This window comes from Pipistrellus hanaki, assembly GCF_964339955.1.
Source record: "Pipistrellus hanaki genome assembly, chromosome: 12".
Lineage (NCBI taxonomy): Eukaryota > Metazoa > Chordata > Mammalia > Chiroptera > Vespertilionidae > Pipistrellus > Pipistrellus hanaki.
Genome location: NC_140514.1, coordinates 27707777 through 27727000, shown reverse-complemented (window position 1 = coordinate 27727000; position 19224 = coordinate 27707777). Strand labels below are relative to the sequence as shown.

At 35.7% G+C, this 19224-nt stretch overlaps 1 protein-coding gene across 2 annotated transcripts in view; it reads left to right on the top strand.

Annotated features, from left to right (window-relative positions):
- The first annotated feature begins 8891 nt into the window (after positions 1-8891).
- Positions 8892-19224, top strand: part of PNPT1 (polyribonucleotide nucleotidyltransferase 1) — a 35890-nt gene continuing 25557 nt past the window's right edge. Inside the window, exons 1-5 of one of the 2 annotated variants that reach the window (XM_084900805.1) lie at positions 8892-9082; positions 14296-14356; positions 15150-15224; positions 15906-16011; positions 17301-17350. In XM_084900805.1, coding sequence (XP_084756931.1) covers positions 8922-9082; positions 14296-14356; positions 15150-15224; positions 15906-16011; positions 17301-17350 — 453 coding nt within the window. In that variant the 5' untranslated portion in view covers positions 8892-8921. The remainder of the gene's footprint in view (positions 9083-14295; positions 14357-15149; positions 15225-15905; positions 16012-17300; positions 17351-19224) is intronic. The other variant, XM_084900806.1, reaches the window with a different exon arrangement.

Genomic DNA, 19224 nt, shown 5'->3' with positions numbered 1-19224 from the left:
CTCCTGTGTAAATGTGATAGGAATAGTTTATATTAATAATTTTCCATAAGAATCATGAAAAGATATGATTAAGTTGCTGTCCAAAGAAGATAGGATTGTGCTGACAGGATGGCAGAAGACCTGTGCAAAGCATAGTATTTTTAAAGACTTATATAGTGCCAGGGACAGTTCTAAATGAATTAGAAATCTTGTCTAATTTAATCCTCATAACAACACTATAAGATAGCATTACTATTATCCACAGTTTGCAGATAAGGAAACTGAGTTACAGAGAACTGTTATTTGAAGCAGGCAAGGTGGACCCAGAATCTGTAAGCCTAACTCCCAAGCTATACTTCATTCCTAAACTCTTGACTGACTCCCTTCATCTCATCCAAAGTGTATGATCTATTTCTAAAATTTCTTTCCATGGGCTGGTGGATCCTACTTAGATCAGTGAAAGACAAATTCCTTCAGAAGCTTGAAGCAGGTAGAAAACTGTTCTGACATTGACTACCATTTGCCTAAGGGTCTGAGACCTACCTGCAAAGAAATCTGCTGCTGATTCTCAGAGCGGGGACTAGACCATAACTCTGAGGCTCTGCTTGCGGAAAGCAGCTTGTCTTGTAAAACCAAAGTGTATAGACTAGTGATTCTTGTTAAAATACACATTGCTGGGCTCCACAGCCAGAAATTCTGCTTCAGTAGGTTTGGGGTGGGGCTCAAGAATTGGCATTCTAACAAGTTTCCAGATGATGCTAATGTTGCTGGTGGGAAGATTGAGAACCACTGGCACAGCCGAATAGGAGGCAGGACTGTCCTGGGAACCAGGACTCAGGTAAGTGTCAGCACTTTGCACCCAAGCCCTGAAACTGAGTGTTCCTATCACCTGGCTCCAGCCCACCCTCAATGGCCTGGTTTCAGAGAAGGTGCATGAGATAGAGAAGTAACCGTGACTCTCCAACCTCCAATAAACCAGAACTGGAAGTGTTTGCTGAAAAACAAAACCAATTTTTGGGTGTGGAACTTTGGGCGGTTTTTTGTTGTTATTTGTTTGTTTAGGAGTACTGATGTAACTTGGGTAGCTGTTTGTAATCTGAAAGGAAAAACAAGATATATTCAAGCTTTAAAACACAGAGTAATATTAACCTCAAAATCTCTAACAAAGTTCAGCTACAAATACAAAGATCTCATTTTACATTTTTTTTCTTTCCACTATATTTTATTGTAATTTTTAAAATTAATCTTTATTGTTGAGATTATTACAGATATCCCTCTTCCCCCCTCATATCTCCTCTCCACCCAGTTCCCACTCTGCCCTAGGCCCTCGCCACCCTATTGTCTGTGTCCATAGGTAATGCATACATGCATGTAAGATCTTTGCCTAATCTCTTCCCGCGCATACACACACACACACACACACACACACACACACACACTCCCTTCCCTCTGAGAATCATCAGTCTGTTCCCTTCCCATGTCTCTGATTCTATTCCATTCACCAGTTTGCTCTGTTCATCAGATTTTTTTATTCATTTGATTTTTAGATTCAATTGTTTATACTATATATGTGTGTGTGTGTGTGTGTATTTGTTGCCACTTTGTTGTTCATATTTTTTATCTTTATCTTTTTCCTCTTCTTCCTCTTCTTAAAGAACACCCTTCAGCATTTCATATAATTCTGGTTTGGTGGTGATGAACTCCTTTAGCTTTTCCTTGTCTGTGAAGCTTTTTATCTGACCTTCAATTCTAAAGGAGATCCCTAAAGCTAAGGACATGATTTAAGTAACACCCGAGCGCCCTCTGGTGGGAACTGACTTCTCCATTATCCAAGCAGGAGTGTTTTACATGCTCAACAATAAATGAAATTACCATTATTTTCTGAACCCTTTGAATTTGATCAATGTTGTATGGGTTGAGAAAAAAATATTAAAAATATATTGACTATAGGAAATATATTTTAGAAATCACTGTTATTAAAATAAAAGGAAGATAAATTTTAGATCAGATATTAATCTAAATCAAATCTGTTACTCCTCACATTTTTATCCACTAGCTTTGGCTCCATTGATGTTTATTGCCTAAATCAATTAATTATTATTATGATGACACAAAACATGTTTATATACATTATATATTCCAAAGCACCAGAACAACATGTTAATACACAAAACTATGATTCTGGTAAACTCTTGAATATTCTGCTGGTCTCACTTGAAAATGCCAATGACTTTTATAGAAGTCACCAGCCTTCTTTCCATTTACTTAATATTTTGTAAAGCTATATCTGTTGTAAAGTGTCCTCAATTATAGCATAGATCTCTCTGGATTCATAGCACATACCTATAAGTTCTGAGCCAGGCCTAAAGGATTCAGCTCAGAACATCTCTAAAATGTTAAGTCCAACAGGTAATCTCTAGCCCTGGCATGGTTGCTAGTAACCACTAGTGCTCATTCTCACAACACACATAGGATATAATGTGATCAATAGTTTAATAATTTAATTGTAATAGGGAGCTATGCTGAGTGAATAGAGAAAATGTATACAAAGCATAGCACTTAGGCACTTTGATGGAATGGGTGACTACTCTGTTGGCATGTCCAATATTTATTTAACTAGTTATTCGTTTGCTTTTTTTTTTAGCAGAAGAAGGTGGTTGATCCATTTTTTTAAATGTATTTTATTGATTTTTTTACAGAGAGGAAGGGAGAGGAATAGAGAGTTAGAAACATCAATGAGAGAGAAACATCGACCAGCTGCCTCCTGCACACCCCCTACTGGAGATGTGCCCCAACCAGGGTACATGCCCTTGATTGGAAGCGAACCCAGGACCCTTCAGTCTGCAAGCCAATGTTCTATTCACTGAGCCAAACCGGTTAGGGCATATTTGTTTGCTCTTACATTTATGTTTGGTATTTGCAAGGTGTGCTCAAGCAAAATTGCCAGGTCAAAGCCAAAGATTAAAGAGGAAAATGAGCCTTATAAGTAAGTGGAATGTAAAGAAAATGAAGAATTTTGCTTTTTTGGCTTTATTATAATTTATTATTTTAGCATTTAATAACTAAATGTACTTATATTCAAAATTCCTGTATTTATGACATCCCTGCAGCAAAAATAACTTGGTTATTGCCAATATAAAACTCTCTAACCCTTCATTTCCTTTTTTATTAAAACAGTTGTTTTAATAATATACCTTAAGTAGTGAGAAGCATCTTAGGAATGATACTATTTAGTTCCAGCAGAATATTTGGTCTGGTTGACCAAATGCAGCTTACAGACTATAGGGGAAGGAAATTATTGAACAATATCAACATGACCAAACCAATTTAGACCTCCATCATTTCATATCTGGATTTCTCCAATACCCTCCTAAAACATAAGTGAGCATGGCTCTTTAGAAAACTTAAAGCAGCTAATATGGCTGGAAGCCCTCATGAAGTTCAAGCTTCCATGAAGTTCCTGTTGCCGCCCTTTTCCCACCTGTTTGGTGTGGGGGGGTTTCCTCTCTCTAGACTATCTTTTCAAAAACTGGGGAAATGAATCTTACATCATCCTATATTCTTCCCATTTCTATTTTTTATACTATGCAGAATTTTTTTGCTCTTAGTTTCAAAAATAACTTCTTGCAAAGTACTGTCTGTATCTATATTGCAACTCAAAACTAATTATTTATTATTTTCTTTCCTTCTTGTAACATTTCCTTGGGGCAGTGAGAATGCAATACCCTAGCTACTTCTTGAGAAGAGGAGAATGATAAGATTGCAGAAAATGGAAGAGGAATAAGTTAGTATCTCAAAATATAATCTCACTATATTTGTATGTTTCTTTGAAAATTTCTCAAGAGAGAACAGAGTCTACTATATCATTTGAACTCCCCATAGCACATAGCTCAAGAATTTATATTAGGCCAAATCTGCATGGCCATGTTCTCCTATTAAATAAAATAATAAATGTGAAAACAGTATAGTCCCTATACCCAACAAACTCTATAATAAATTATTGTTGGAACTGAACCCTAACACTTTGAGTACAAATTTGAAATCCCCCTCTTCATCAAAGGGGCTAACAATCTGAATGTGTACAGAATTTAAGGATTGAAGTATGACCTTCTTAATAATTAATGCAACCAAACTTTTCAAAAGTGAAAAACTAAAATTTTCACTTTTGAAAATATTGGGGGAATGGGAAGAGTAAAACTTATATGGGGAGAGTAGAGCAAACCAACTATGAAAAATTAAAGTAAACTAAGTATCTAAGGCCAAAACCAAGTTAAAGGAGGCCTAATGAGAACTAGGTAGAGGCCTAAAAGAGCACATATTTCCTCTTCACCTTGGTATTGCTTTGCTGGGAGTCCATGTATTTAAAGGGCAAAAAATTGTGTAGTTATTTGTTATAGAAATTGCTGTGTTATCTCACATAATGGTATAGACTCTATATACCTATGTTTTTTGGTAATGAGAATGATGCATATTGGAAGCAGGAAATAAAACCATAAAAAATTGTTTTAAAGGAAGAGAAAATGTAAATGTGACTGTGAATGTCCAAACAGAAATTTTGTGAACTTATTAATTTTTAAACTGAACCCTAATACTATGAAAGGCTGAAAAAGACAATAAAATATTAAAATTAATATTACTGCACAACTTCAAAGCCCCTCTCTTCAATAGACTATTGCATGTGGATAACTACAAAGAGGTAAGTTTTCTTTTATGTGTAAACATTTCAAGGAATAACACATGACCTTGAACTTCATCTCTTTAAAAAAAGATCAAGCTGAGGGGACAGAGGCTTGTGATTTTAATGAAGGTTAACAATAATCATGTAAAGCTACTTTGCACACAATAGTTCATTTATTAGCAACAGCTTATGCCTGTCTGCAAAGCCACTTGTTTCATATCCAAAACACAGTAAATGTGTTTTAATACAAAACTATAAGTCACTTCAAGACATTCTAAATTTGGGTCAACATTATCATCTTATACAGTGAGCAAAAACTCAAATGTATGGATTACTTCTCTCCTGATCAGTCTTTTGTATGAATTGTCAAAGGGAGGAGGAGAAAATCAGGTGAGAGACAGCTTGACATTGTCCCTGAGCAAACATTACAGTCAGCCTACCCCAAAATCAGACCAAAGATGTGATTATTCTGCTAAGAAAACACAGAACAAATTCGAGAAGCAAGAGAAAATGTTAATATGGTCTGAAATTCCTACTTGTATCATCAATCAAAAACAACTCTAAAAATATCCTCCAAATTTTAATCCACATTAATTACAAACACAGTTAATATAAACCGTCATGGTCTGAGCTAATTTGACAGAGCATACAATGCAGTGTTGGCAAGGTCAGGCTTTTGTGCTCAATTACTGTTCCTTCATGCTGACTTTAAAGAAACTGTTTTGAGAGAAGAAGAATAATCCCACTATCCCAACATGAATATTTAAATAACAATCCAGTGGGAGCTGCATTCAGTCAGAACCCTAAAGATACACAAGTACATAGTACATAAAAGTCTCTGTGTAAATCGGTTCTATTCATCACAATTCTGAAACCGTTTGTGACAATGAATGAAGGTATCAGGACTGTGGTCAGTACAGAAAATATCCTTCCACTAGAAAAAATGACAATGACTAGAAGTGGTAGAAGTAACAAATGCCCATAATGGCGATTGGAAATATGACTGTGCTGACATTTATTAATAAATAAAAAATAGGTTTACAGTTGTGAGTATGTGAAACACAGAATTTATTCTTGTATTATTATTTACCAATTATTGTATTATTGTCCACATGAACAACTGTAAACCTACTTTTGTCCCATCCTGTATTTTAACACCATATTTGTATGTACTAGGGACTATGCTTAGCTTCATAAAAATAAGATTGCATTTAAATCTGCGTAACAACCTTAAGAGGTAACTATTATTATTATTATTATTATTATTATTATTATTTTACAAATGAGAAATCTGAGGCATAGAAAGGGTAAGCAATTCACCAAGAGTATCATGTTTAAAAGATGGCAGAGGTGCGTTTCAAACCTAAATAATCTCATTCCAGAGGCAACATTTTTAACCACTATGAAATACCCACTGCCACATTCATCTCCAAAGATGAAATAATGGCTATATGAATTAATCAACAAAGTGGAAGGATAGACATAGATTGTACCATTAGTCAGCCTGGAGAATTAAGAAGGGATAGTATTGAATCTGAGACCTGATTGACATATGGGAGGGAATGTGGGCCAAGCACAGAGAATCATATATGCAAAGACACAGTCAGGAGACAAGGTGGTATGTTAGAGGAAAACAGGTAGTTCAGTTTGCTTGGAATATAAAATGAGGAGAAGGAAGAAAGAAAATAAGATATTAAGTCAAAATTGATGAGGCAAAATAGGAAAGGCTTATAGTCCACACAAGGCAGTTTCAATTTTATCCTGTAGCATGTAAATTTAGGAAGCCATTGAAGAAATGTAATCAGGATGGAGACACAATTGGGTTTGTGAGTTAGAAAGATCCCTCTGGCAATGATGAAGAGCTATCTTTCTTAAAGTTGAGTATGCTACATTCTTTCAAGAGAAAAAATTTTCATGGACCCTCTGTGTTCACTGATATTTTTCATTATGTTATTTAAATGTGTACATATAATACAAGACATAAAAACTCCTTAGATATTATCTAAACCAAACTACAAGCCAAATTAAATTTTAATTAACAATAATTTAATGTAACAATGTTTTATTTAAAGTTGCTATTCAGAGAGTAACTATTCTGATGCAAGTTCATTGGATTAAAATAAAGAGAAAAGAAGAGCTAAGAAACATTGTCTGTGGATTTAAATTATATCGCCTTTAATGTCCTTCTAGAGTTATAGGTAAAGAAATTTCTTTTAAATTACATTTTGTCTGTTAACCTATACTTGGAATAACTCTACTTCTAGAATGTGACATCCCAGATCAGACTTTGGAAATCATGCTGCAGTAGTTACAATCACAAGAATTTAAACTTATAATATTTCTGTTTCTCTATTAATCTTAAAATGTTTAATATAAAGGTAGCTTGAATCATCTGTATGACTACTTCATAAAAGTCTACCATAAAATTTCAGTACACACATTTGCCTTTGAGTCTATGATCCAATTATTAACACCAATTATTTTGGACTTGTGGGCTTAATGTATAAATGCTGTTTTCCAACATTTCCAGCTGGAATCTGGAAAATTCCATAGGGATCTGATGGAAAGAAGATTGTTCAGTATTTCAAACAGAGGGAACCAGAGGGAAAATTAAGAAAAGGCTGGATCAAAGCTGAACCTACCGTTTATTAAGTGCTGACAATGTGCCAAGTACTGTGATAAACATCTTACATCCCCTGTCATGTTTAATCTTTACAAAAACCCTATGAGGTTCATATTAATACCCAATTCTATAGATGAGGAAACTGAGGCTTAGAGAGATAGGGGTGACAACCAGTAAATGACAGCCAAGACTGGGACTACTCAGCCCTAACCTCAGGTCTATGCTCTAAATTAGGGGTGTCGAACTCAATCAGAGAAGGGGCCAAAATCTAAAATCCAGCCTAAATCGCGGGCCGAATGGTTTACTGAACAGTCATAAACTGACAATGTCATAAACTGACAGCGAGTGCAGTGATGACAGCGCGGTGCGGGCCACATTACAAGGCCTGGCGGGCTAGATTTGGCCCGTGGGCCTTGTGTTTGACACATGTGCTCTAAATGATTAGGCAATACTGCCTAAATGAAAATGATTATATAGTATTAAGTATATTACCAAAAGAATATATCGCATTCTTAGTTTATAAATCCAAAGACATGTTGAATTATGGCAAGTAGATTCTCATTTGTTGTTACCACAGGTTTCAATGGTTTGGTCTTAAAAACACTGTTACAACATAAAGTAAAATCAAAAGTAGAGAAAGAGGCAAAAACTACTTTAACACTAAATACCCATAAATAGAGTTTGTAGTGATCCCTTCTAGTATGGAAATTCCGAATCAGTAATAATATATCACGAAAGCAAGGTGTCAAGGAGCTGCTTTATCACCAAATCATTTGTCTGTTTGGAGTTCAACGTTTTTAGTTCTTAAAGTCATATTTGAGTGTGTGTTGGGTTTTGTTGTTCCAATTTGTTTTGGGAAAGAGTGTTATAACCTCAAAAGAAAAATATGACCCTCATAATAGAAAAACAATCATTGGTTCATTTAATGAACCACATAAAGATTTTCCTATAGACTAGATTAGGAGGGGGGTGGAAGAAATTTATCCACTCGCTAAATATTTATCAAATTCAACTTTCAAAAATATTATTTTCATTTTCCAAAATTGAGTTGGCTTAGCAAATATTAACATTTGACCAAGAGAGGCAGAGAAATACTACCAATGAAAGTGAATATGAATCAGAAATTAGGATATAAAGGTATATATCTAAAATGATATAGGTCCATGAGAAATTAGTTTACTAGAAATAAATGAACCCAAAGCTTTGCAGCAATATATTTGTTCTGTGAAACTTATAAAATGAAAACCAGGGCACGGTGGGGAGATATCTCTTGCACCACACAAGTTCCCCTAATTCTCAGCTCAAAGAAGCCAAATAACAATAATATATTTTCTGATGACTTCTATTATTATTCTATATTTACTAAATACATTATTCTAGAACTTCCTTTTAAACTATGATAGTAAAAGAAAACACCAAGCATTATTTTTCTGATTGCCTTTCATTGGCAGATAGAGAGAGGCCAGCAGGATCGCGTTTCTCAGAGGTTTGACCCTCCCTGGTACTCGTAGAAAGTAGCCCAATTATTCCAGTCCCCTGCGTTCCCCTAGCACTAGGGAAACGAAACAGAAACAGGCTCCGCCCGCCTTCTGAAAGTGAGCCAATCAGAACGCAGCCCGGGCTGGTCGCGTGCTGGGTGTCATGGCGGCCTGCAGGCACTGCCGCTCGTGCCTCCGGCTCCGGCCGCTGGGCGAGAGTCCCCTCCGTCTGCCCGGGCGGGGTCGGGCGCTCACCCAGTTGCAGGTGCGCGCACTATGGAGTGGCGCCGGGTCCCGCACCGTGGCCGTGGACTTAGGCAACAGGTAAGGGACGACGTGCGTTTTCTGCTCTTTCACAGACATTCTGTCGGGTCAGCAACTAGTACATTCACCTCCCTGGATAGGATCTGGCAACCCTGGCCTCTTTTCCCTCCGTTCACCCCAAACCTAAATGCCAAGTTCTCCTTTCGGGGTTTGGATCTGCCTCCCGACACCCTCACTCTTCCCTCCCCGTCTCAGCCTCATGTCCTTTGCTTCTTGGTCCTCCCTCCTTACCCTGATCCGGGCTTCCTTCCTTCCTTCAGCTGTGTCTGACCACCTGACTCCATTCTCTTTAATTTCGGGGACTCCTGGACTCTGAAATATAAAACAGTCCACCTCAGGATAATGAGCTCACATCGTCCAATCCTAAAAACTTGGCCAGTATGACCCTAGTTATGAAGGGAAAGGAAACGTAAGTTTGTTGAACACCAGCTATATGCTACACTCTTTTTAAACCTGTAGTACAGGTGCCATTACACCCATTTTTATAGTTAAGAAAACAGGGATTCAGAAATGGTCAACAAAGGTAGTACTATGAGACTAACTGGATTTTGAACTTGTATTTCTGTTACAAACCCCCTACTTTTCCCAGGGATCCTTTTGCCAGAATTGAGATCTAAAATCGCTTTTTAAAACTGTGTTTGAATAATTTTTGAAATAAATGAAACTGCTGTCTATTTACTATATATATATATATATATATATATATATATATATATATATATATACAAACACACACATATATATACACACACATTTTTTACATGTACTTAAAAAAAAATTTTTTTTGCCTTACTTAACCCTTTGCACTCCGCTGTCCCCTCTCAGGGGACATCGGAATTCTAGCATATCACTCGGATGTCCCCTCTCAGGGGGGACATTGCAGTTTATTAGTGATTACGGGGAATTGAGTTAATTCAACGCACGTTTCCGCCGCAACGTAGCGTCGAGTAGCTGGTAGCCAATGTCCAGAATGGTTCGGAGTGCAAAGGGTTAATATAAAAAGCCAGAACATCTGGCTTTGAATCCACACCTTCCTCCTTAACTTATTGAATGACTGATCCTGAACAAATTAATTCACCACTTTTTTATTTCACAAAAGGAGGAGACTGGGCTAGATCAGGAGTCTGTAAACTTTCTGTAAGGAACCAGATAGTAATTATTTTAGACTTCGTGGGCTGCATACTGTCTGTCACATATTCGTGAGAGAGAGAAAGGGTATGTTTACAAACCCTTCAAAAATGTAAAAGCACATTTTTAGCTGAAAGACTACAGAAACAGGCTATAGTTTGTTGACCTCTACACTAGGTGGATCTATAAGGCTCTTCCACCTCTGGCATTCTTTGATCCTGATTTTTTGAGGGAGAGATTATCTTTTCCATTCTTCAAGGACTGAACATTCTCCTGTGAAGAAATGACCCTGAACAGTAGATTCAACAGATACCTATTATGGGCTAAGCACTCAGACTTAAAGCAACAAAATCAGCCCCTGCCCTCCAAATTTTCCATAAATGATCATTTGTCAACCTAGAACTCTTTTGTAGCTAGTTCTTTTTAAACCTGTATCATGTGTTGTAACAACTAGATTCATAATTATCATTACTGCTGGGTAAGTACATTTTTTTATCTTTGTTATAAGTTTGTTGTTTACAGCATATAGTATATGACTGCTATGTACCATGCACTTTATATATTATAGTGCATGGTACATATTTATAATGATAATTATGAATCTAGTTGTTACAACACATGATACAGGTTTAAAATGTGTGTGTGTTTGTGTCTGATTTTTTAATATCCTCACCCCAGGTTATGTTTACTGGTTTGAGAGAGAGAGAAAAGGGAAGAGAGAAACACTGATGTGAGAGAAACATTGTTTCCGTTGCCTCTAGTATGCTCCCCATCCAAGGATTGCACCTGAGAGTGTGCTGGACAACGTCCCAACCAATTGAGCCACCGGACCCGGGCCATGAACTTTATATTTGTTATATGAATTTACAATATCTGAGGAGGTTTTATATTATTGTATTTTTCACATGTATTTAATATTCACAGTAACCTTTGAGGCAACTGTTTTTCATTTCAATAAGCTTCAATTGAACATCAACTATATACAGGGCTCTTGTATGAGGAACTAAGATAAACACAGGTTGAGTCCTGGGGAAATCACTGTGGGGAAGTATGAACAGGTGCTAAGGGAGTACAGGCATATTTATCACATGCTAAAACTTGCCATCGAGGGTGAATCTTGAAGGGCAAGGAGAAAGGAGCAAAGAGAGGGGCAAGTGCATTTGCAGAGGTGAGAAAGTGCATTTGAGTAGCTACAAATAACTTACTGTGGATGGAGCAAAAAAACGAACTGTGAGTTTAGCAAATCACATAGGCAGAGGCCAAACCATAAAGGTGGTTTGTTTGTTTTGTTTTTTTATTACTGATTTTTTCTGGTAGATTTTTGAGGAAAATGTTTCTAAAAATGTTCTTTAAACCTCTCTCCCTGTATTTCTACTTTCTGTGGCAGATGGCTCCTCTCTTCTCCTCACTTCCTGAGCTACGTTGCTACGTATTCCCTCTCCACTCCACCAATAGGATCTCCTTGCTCACTTTACTCTTTTTATTATTTATTTCTTCAAAAGTATTTTTTTATTAGGTATTCACTCACGTGGTTCAACATTTAAAAAGCTCAAAAATCTCCTTCCCATATATAATAGTTCCCAGCCAGGTTCAATTCACAGAAGCCACTGGTGTGTGTGTGTGTGTGTGTGTGTGTGTGTATTTTCAACACTGGACTATGATAGAATGTTTCTGAAGTCGAGCTCATGGGCCTGAACATTTTCCTAAGTATCTTCAGGAATCACTGAGTTGGTTGCCTTCACAATATTTTTATGAATTATGGGCTCTGACAAGTTTTGCTGGTCTCTTTCAAGCCCTCAGTGACCTCTTTTTGTACTTTCTGCAGAATCTGGGAAATAAAGCTGACAATGCTGCCTATTTCATATACAGAGATGGGCAAAATAGGTTTACAGTTTTGAGTACATGAAACAGTTTATTCTTATATTATTAATTATTAATTATTGTATTATTTATTTGTATTACAACTATAAACCTACTTTTACCCACCCCAGTATATAAGATAGCTTTATCAAGATATAATTTACATACCATACAATTTACCCATTTAGAATGTACAATTCAGTGGTTTTTAGTGTATTAATAGAAATTTGTGGTCATCACCATACTCAATTTTAGAACACTTTCATCAACTAAAAAAAGAAATCTCTTATCCATTAGCAGTAACTTCCCATTTGTTCCAGACCCTATAAGCCCTCGGCAATTAATAATCTGCTTTCTGTCTCTATGGATTTGCCTATTCTGGGCATTTCCTATAAATGATCAAGTGATGTATGATCATATGTGACTACCTTCTTTCACTTTAGCATATTGTTTCCAAGGCTTATCCATATTGTAACGTGTATTAGTACTTCATTTTTAATGGCTGAATAATATTCCATTGTATAGATTAGTATACCACATTTTGTTCACTCATTAGTTGATAGACAGTTCAGCTGTTTCCATTTTGAGGCTGTTATGAATAACTAGAGGCCTGTTGCACGAAGATCCGATTGGTCAATTTGTATCTTTCTCCCTTTTTTTTTTTTTTAAGTGTAAATGCTGCTATGAATGTTCATATGCAAATGTTTGCATAGGTATAGGTTTTCATTTCTCTTAGGTATATACCTACGAGTACTAGGTCATATGTTATGTCTGTGTTTAACTTTTTGAGGAATTGCCAGATTTTTTCCCCAAAGCAAGTGCACCATTGTACATTTTCATCAGCAGTATATGAGGATTCCAGTTTCTCCACATCCTCACCAACACATAATCCTAATAGATATGAAGTAATATCTCATTGTGGTGAAGTAGTATCTCATTGTGGTTTTGATTTGCAATTCCCTGATGCCGAATGATTTTGAGCATATTGTCATGCACTTATTGGCCACTTGTAAATCTTTGGAGAGACACCTATTCAAATCCTATGCCAGTTTTTAAAATTGGATTGACTTTTTATTGTTAAGTTATGAGAATTCTTTATATATCCTAGATACAAGTCCCTTATCACAGATGTGATTTGCAGCTATTTTCCCAGTCGATTTTTTCAGTTTTGTTTTTTTTAATAGATTTTGTTCTTTAGAGCAGTATTACTTTGATAGCAAAATTGAAGGAAATTTCCCATTTATGCCCTACCCTCCACATGCATAATCTCACCAATTATCAACATGTCCTACTTTTCTTTTACTTTCTTGATGATATCCTATGAAGCATGAAAGTTTTTAATTTTGATGTTCAGTTTATCTGTTTTTTCTTTTGTCACTTGTGCTTTTGATGTCATATAAAAGAAGACTTCTATTATTTTTCTTACAAATTTTATAGTTTTAGCTTTCATACTCAGGTTTTGAATTAATTTTTATTCATAGTATGAGGAAAGGGTCCAACTTTACTAACATTTTTGCATATAGATATCCAGTACCATTGGTTGAAAAGACTATTCTTTCCCCCATTGACTTATCTTTGGCACCACTGTTAAATTTGAAGGTCTCTGTAGGCAATTTTTGGAATATAAAGCAATGGGGAAAATTTAAAGCAGGGGTCTTCAAACTACGGCCCACGGGCCACATGCGGCCCGCAGAGGAGTCTGATCCGGCCCGCCAGGTTTTTTGGGCAGTGAGCGCAGCCGAGGTGTTACAGTAGGAATTAGTAGTTCATATAGTCCGGCCCTCTAGCTCTCTGAGGGACCGTGATCTGGCCCCCACTTTAAAAAGTTTGAGGACCCCTGATTTAAAGGATTTTAAGTAGGGAAATGATCCAACCTGCTTTAGTCAACTTGAAAGGAATGAAAAGAGACTAAACTAAGGTAGTAAATGGGAATTAGCATTTAAGAAGTGAGCTTCCAGACCCCCAAAAATACTTTCATTCAGATTACTCCTGTGCCTTGATTTCTATATTTTTCCTTACACAACCCTTAAATTCCTTTTGTACTTTTCCCCCCTTTGTACTTTTAATAATGATTATTGACTCTATCCCTTTTTTGTTTGCTGGGTGGGGTCATGTGGGGTTTGGTAACCTTCAGTTTACTCATTAGAATCTTTATGTTATACTAAGCTGCGAATTATATTAATGACTTAAGTTCTTTTATATTGAATTTTTATTTTTTTAAACAGAAAACTGGAAATATCTTCTGGAAAACTGGCCAGATTTGCAGATGGCTGTGCTGTAGTACAGGTAAAAAATCCAGTATTTTACATTTTCATCCTCACCCAAGGATATGTTTTTTTTATTGATTTTAGGGAGGGGGGAAAGAAAGAAAAAAACACCTGCGTTAGAGAGTCGCTTCCCTCCCATACATGCCCCAACCGGGGATTGAACCTGCAACCTGGGTATGTAGCCTGACTGGAAATAAAACTCTGGACTCTTTTATGCAAGGGACTATGCTCCAACCGACTGAGCCATACTGGCCAGGGCTACATTTTCATCTTAAAAATTATTATGGAGACTGGTACTAAATATTTTTACATCATCTAACATTTTAGAATTGTGGCATTGGAAATTTATTCATACCATTTCTAGTGTCAGAACCATTCTAGACAACCAGGGAGTCTAAATGACTTTTAAGATCTCTTCCAAACTTATTTATTTATTCTATATATAACTTCTATAATGCTTTTGTAAAGAAAGTAATTTTTTTTTTGTTTCTTTATTAGTAATACTTGGGATGTTATTCTTTATAAATAGCTTAAATTTCCTCTTAAGAAGTAGAAAAAGAATTGGGTGAGTCTTGTTCCTTTTAGTTATGTTGCTTTTGAAAAGCTGAATGATTGTTCTAATACAGAATATGATCATGCAGAAGGGATCAAGATTGGACTACTTATGAATAATTGTTTTCATTGTCATTAGGTCAAGGGATAACAGTTCTCTTTACTTGGGTTTAACTGGAGTAAGGATTCATTTAGTCACTACTTATATGTTAATATCTGATTTTAAAGGAATTTACTAGTGTTGTTTATTTTTAACTAAGTCAGGTGACACGGCGGTGATGGTCACAGCAGTCAGTAAAACAAAACCTTCACCTTCCCAGTTCATGCCTTTGGTGGTAAGTATTTGCTGATTTGCCTGAATTATAATATGAAATAAATGTAGAATTTGTAATATTTTTGTTCAGTGACTAGTAAGTGCAAAATGTAAATTTCCGACAAAAAGGATGTTCCTTAGTTATTTGATATTAAGTAATTAAAAGAATTTAAACTGCCTTCATAACCAATTCTTATATTAGTAGTTAGCATATTTTAGAATGTCCATGTTCAAAAGTTGACAGGAACAGTGGAGTACTTTGATGAGTACACTGAATGCACTGCTTTTATTATAGGATTCCCTTCAGTATGAGTCTGCAAGTATATGTTTGCTGAAAAGTGAAAAGTTCATTAGGATTTTATGGCTTTCCTCTATGATGAAAAGGGGGATGCAGTTATATCAGAGTGGATACAAAAAAGAAAATGTTTGACTTGACTAGAATAAGCTACTGTGGAGAGTAATGGAAGGCTTTTAAAAATCAATTTGCTGAAACATTTCTATTACCTCTCCTTTGCCTAAGTGATGCAAAACTCTAAAAATAAAATATTCTCCACTCTTAGTCTGGAATATGTTATTTACAACCTCAGGCGAATTAGCATCATCTTAATAGTTCTTAGGGAACAGCTTGTTACTACAAAAAGCAGTCAAATGAACTTTGTTTTTTGTGGGGGGGGGGGTTTGTGTGTGTTTTTTCATTATTCAGGTTGACTATAGACAGAAGGCTGCTGCAGCAGGTAGAATTCCCACAAACTATCTTAGAAGAGAGATTGGATCTTCTGATAAAGAAATACTTACAAGTAGAGTAATAGGTAAGATAAAAAAAATAATAGAGGCATTAACCCTCTCTTGTTATGCCTATTTTAGCATCTCTTTCATCTGTGCTATATAATATCTCTTAAGTTTTCTTTCATTGCATTCCTTGGACCCAGTATACTGCCTGGTACAAAATAGGCATTCAATACATATTTGTTGACTAAATGAATGAGTTCTATTGAGTATATAAGTTCCATGGCTCATGCCTCAATTCTGTTGAATCTATCTGTAGTAATTTTCATTTTTATGCTTAACATAGTAATTCTTAAAAGCATTATATTCATTAACTACTGAAAATGTCTGTAATCTTTCAAATCTTTGGCATCCTTTCCTGAAGTTTTTACAGAATTATCAGTCTTGGGATTGAAGAAGTTTAATGATTCCCAAACAGAATAAACGTCAAGTTCAAAACCACATAAAACCAATCACTGTTTTGTTTAAGAATAGATACATATATGGTACATACAACAAAGAAAAGCAAAGGCAAGATTAAACAAAAATTCAGGATAGTGGTTACTTTTATGGAGAATGATGAGAGGATGAGATCATAGAAAGGGCTCACAGGCTTCAAATGTATTAGTAAGTACTTTTTTTCAAGTGACATAAAGGGTACATAAGCTTTAATTATTATTCTTTAAGTTGCATATATACAAATAATATTTTTCCATGTATAACAAATTATAATAAAAAATAGAAAATTAATGAAGTTACCCTTCTTTCCTATAACACAAGCCAAAATCTTGGGATTCATCCTTGACCACATCTTCAACCAAATCCAGTTCATTATTTCTCAGTCTTTCTAATCTCCCACTTCCATTGCCAACCCTCCTTTAACTCACCTGGATCACTGAAATCTTTGACATCTTTAAATATTGTGGATTGCTTGTATTTTATAGTTCTCCTACCCAGAAATTGCTAGTTTCTGTATATTTTTATGCATTCAATAGACAGAATACTAAGGCAGGATTTTCTTTTGGTCTGTTGTTCATAAGTCTCTTTCCTCTGCTTATATTAGGAACTGATACCTAATGAAATTAAAAGCTGCTCCCCAATTTTAGATTTGAGTGTTCCTTCTTTGCTAATTTTTTGTTTTTAGGTATTAATTGAAGCACTGACATTTATCTTTGTCCTTTTCAGTAAATCAGTCCCAAGGGTTTTTTGTGGTGGTTTGGTTTTTTTACATATTGAACAGCTAACAATATTCTTTTCTTAGCCTGATGTTTAATAGGGAAAACATTTTGAATTGTAAAGCTACTATTTAATATCTTTCTCTCTTTATTGGCAGATCGTTCGATTAGACCTCTTTTTCCAGCTGGCTACTTTTATGACACACAGGTAGGGTGGCCTCCTTTAGGTTGTTTCCAGATCAACCTAAAATTATTTAATGAATTTCTAGAATACTTAGTGACTACATATTATATAAATAATACAAAATAAGAATTTTTGGTGATGCTACCACATTTTACATTAAATTTTTTTAAAACATAGTTTTATAAAGCTAATATTTAGTCAGTGTCTATTTGAGTTATTAATAGGAGTTAGCCAACCCAGGAGTGTAGGGAAAGCATTCCAGGAAGATGAAAAGGGAAACACACAAGCCCAGAGCCAAAAGAGAAATTGGTGAATTTTAAAGTTTAGAGTGACTGAGATTGGTGGGGGCAGGTCAATTTGGGCCTTGTAGGTCATATTAGTAACAGAGGCTAGGACAATCAACATAACTAATTTTTTTTAAATTCTTTATTGTTTAAAGCGTTACATATATTGTAGTATTACATATATCTTTTTTCCCCAATGACCTCTCCCCAGCCACCCCCACATATTATAATTAATTTTATTACTTATTTTTATTACTGGGTCTTCTAAACCTCTATTCATTATATTGGGTCGGCAATTAAGTAATTGCGGATTTTTTAAAGAAAAAGACAATTTTTTCATGGAACTAAATAACTTTATTCTGTAATGTATTGCCCATTTTGATCAATGACCTTTTGCCATATTTCAGGCAGCATCATAATCCCACGTTCAAAAAACTTCTGGTTTTTATTAGCAAAAAACTGAATCAGGTACGATTTGACATCATCATCATTATTGAAATTTTTACCATTCAAGGAGTTTTGTAAAGATCGAAACAAAAAGTAATCAGATGGTGCAAGGTCAGGACTATATGGTGGATGTGGCAAAACATCCCAACCAAGCTCCATTAATTTTTGCCGAGTGACCAAAGATGTGTGTGGCCTTGCATTGTCATGATGGAATACAACACCTTTTCGATTTGTCAATTCGGGCCGCTTTTCTTCAACTGCATTGTTTAATTTCGTTAGTTGTTCAATGTAGACATCAGAATTGATCGTTCGGTTGGGTGGTAAGAGTTCAAAGTAGACAATTCCTTTGTAATCCCACCAAACTGATAACAAAACCTTCTTTTGATGAATATCAGCTTTTGATGTTGTTTGAGTTGGTTCACCTGGCCTGCTCCACGATCTTTTCCGCTTGATATTGTTGTAAACAACCCATTTTTCATCGCCAGTTATCAGTCGTTTTAAAAATGGATCATTTTCATTACGTTTCTTTGGCAAATCGCAGCTGCTAATGCGTTGCGTTAACTGTGATTCTTTCAGTTCGTGAGGAACCCATGTATCGAGTTTTTGAACATAGCCAAGTTGTTTTAAGTGATTTTCAATGCATGTATGTGATACATGAAGCTTCTCTGCAATCTCACGTGTTGTACTGTGACAGTCTGAATTGATTATTGCTTGGATTAGGGCGTCATCAACTTCAACTGGACGACCAGAGCGTCTTTCATCTTTGAGTGAAAAATCACCAGAACGAAATTTGGCAAACCAATTTTGACACTGCCGTTCTTTTAAGTCTTCGTCACCATAAACAGCACATAACTTTTTATGAGCTTGCGATGCGTTTTCCCTTTGCGGAAATAAAAAAGCAAAATATGACGAAAATGTTCCTTTTGATTTTCCATTTTTCAACGAACGCCAAACGAAAACTACAAAACAGATCAAAAAACTTTTTTTACTGATTAACAGCTGAATAGCCAACTATCAAATAACAAAATGTGTTTTACATTTGTACTACGTCTGCAAACCTAAAAATTCAACTGAAGCATATATGTGTGAAACCCGCAATTACTTAGCTGCCGACCCAATATTTTAATACTTTCTGAATATTTTCTTTCAAAATGACTGAAATACTTT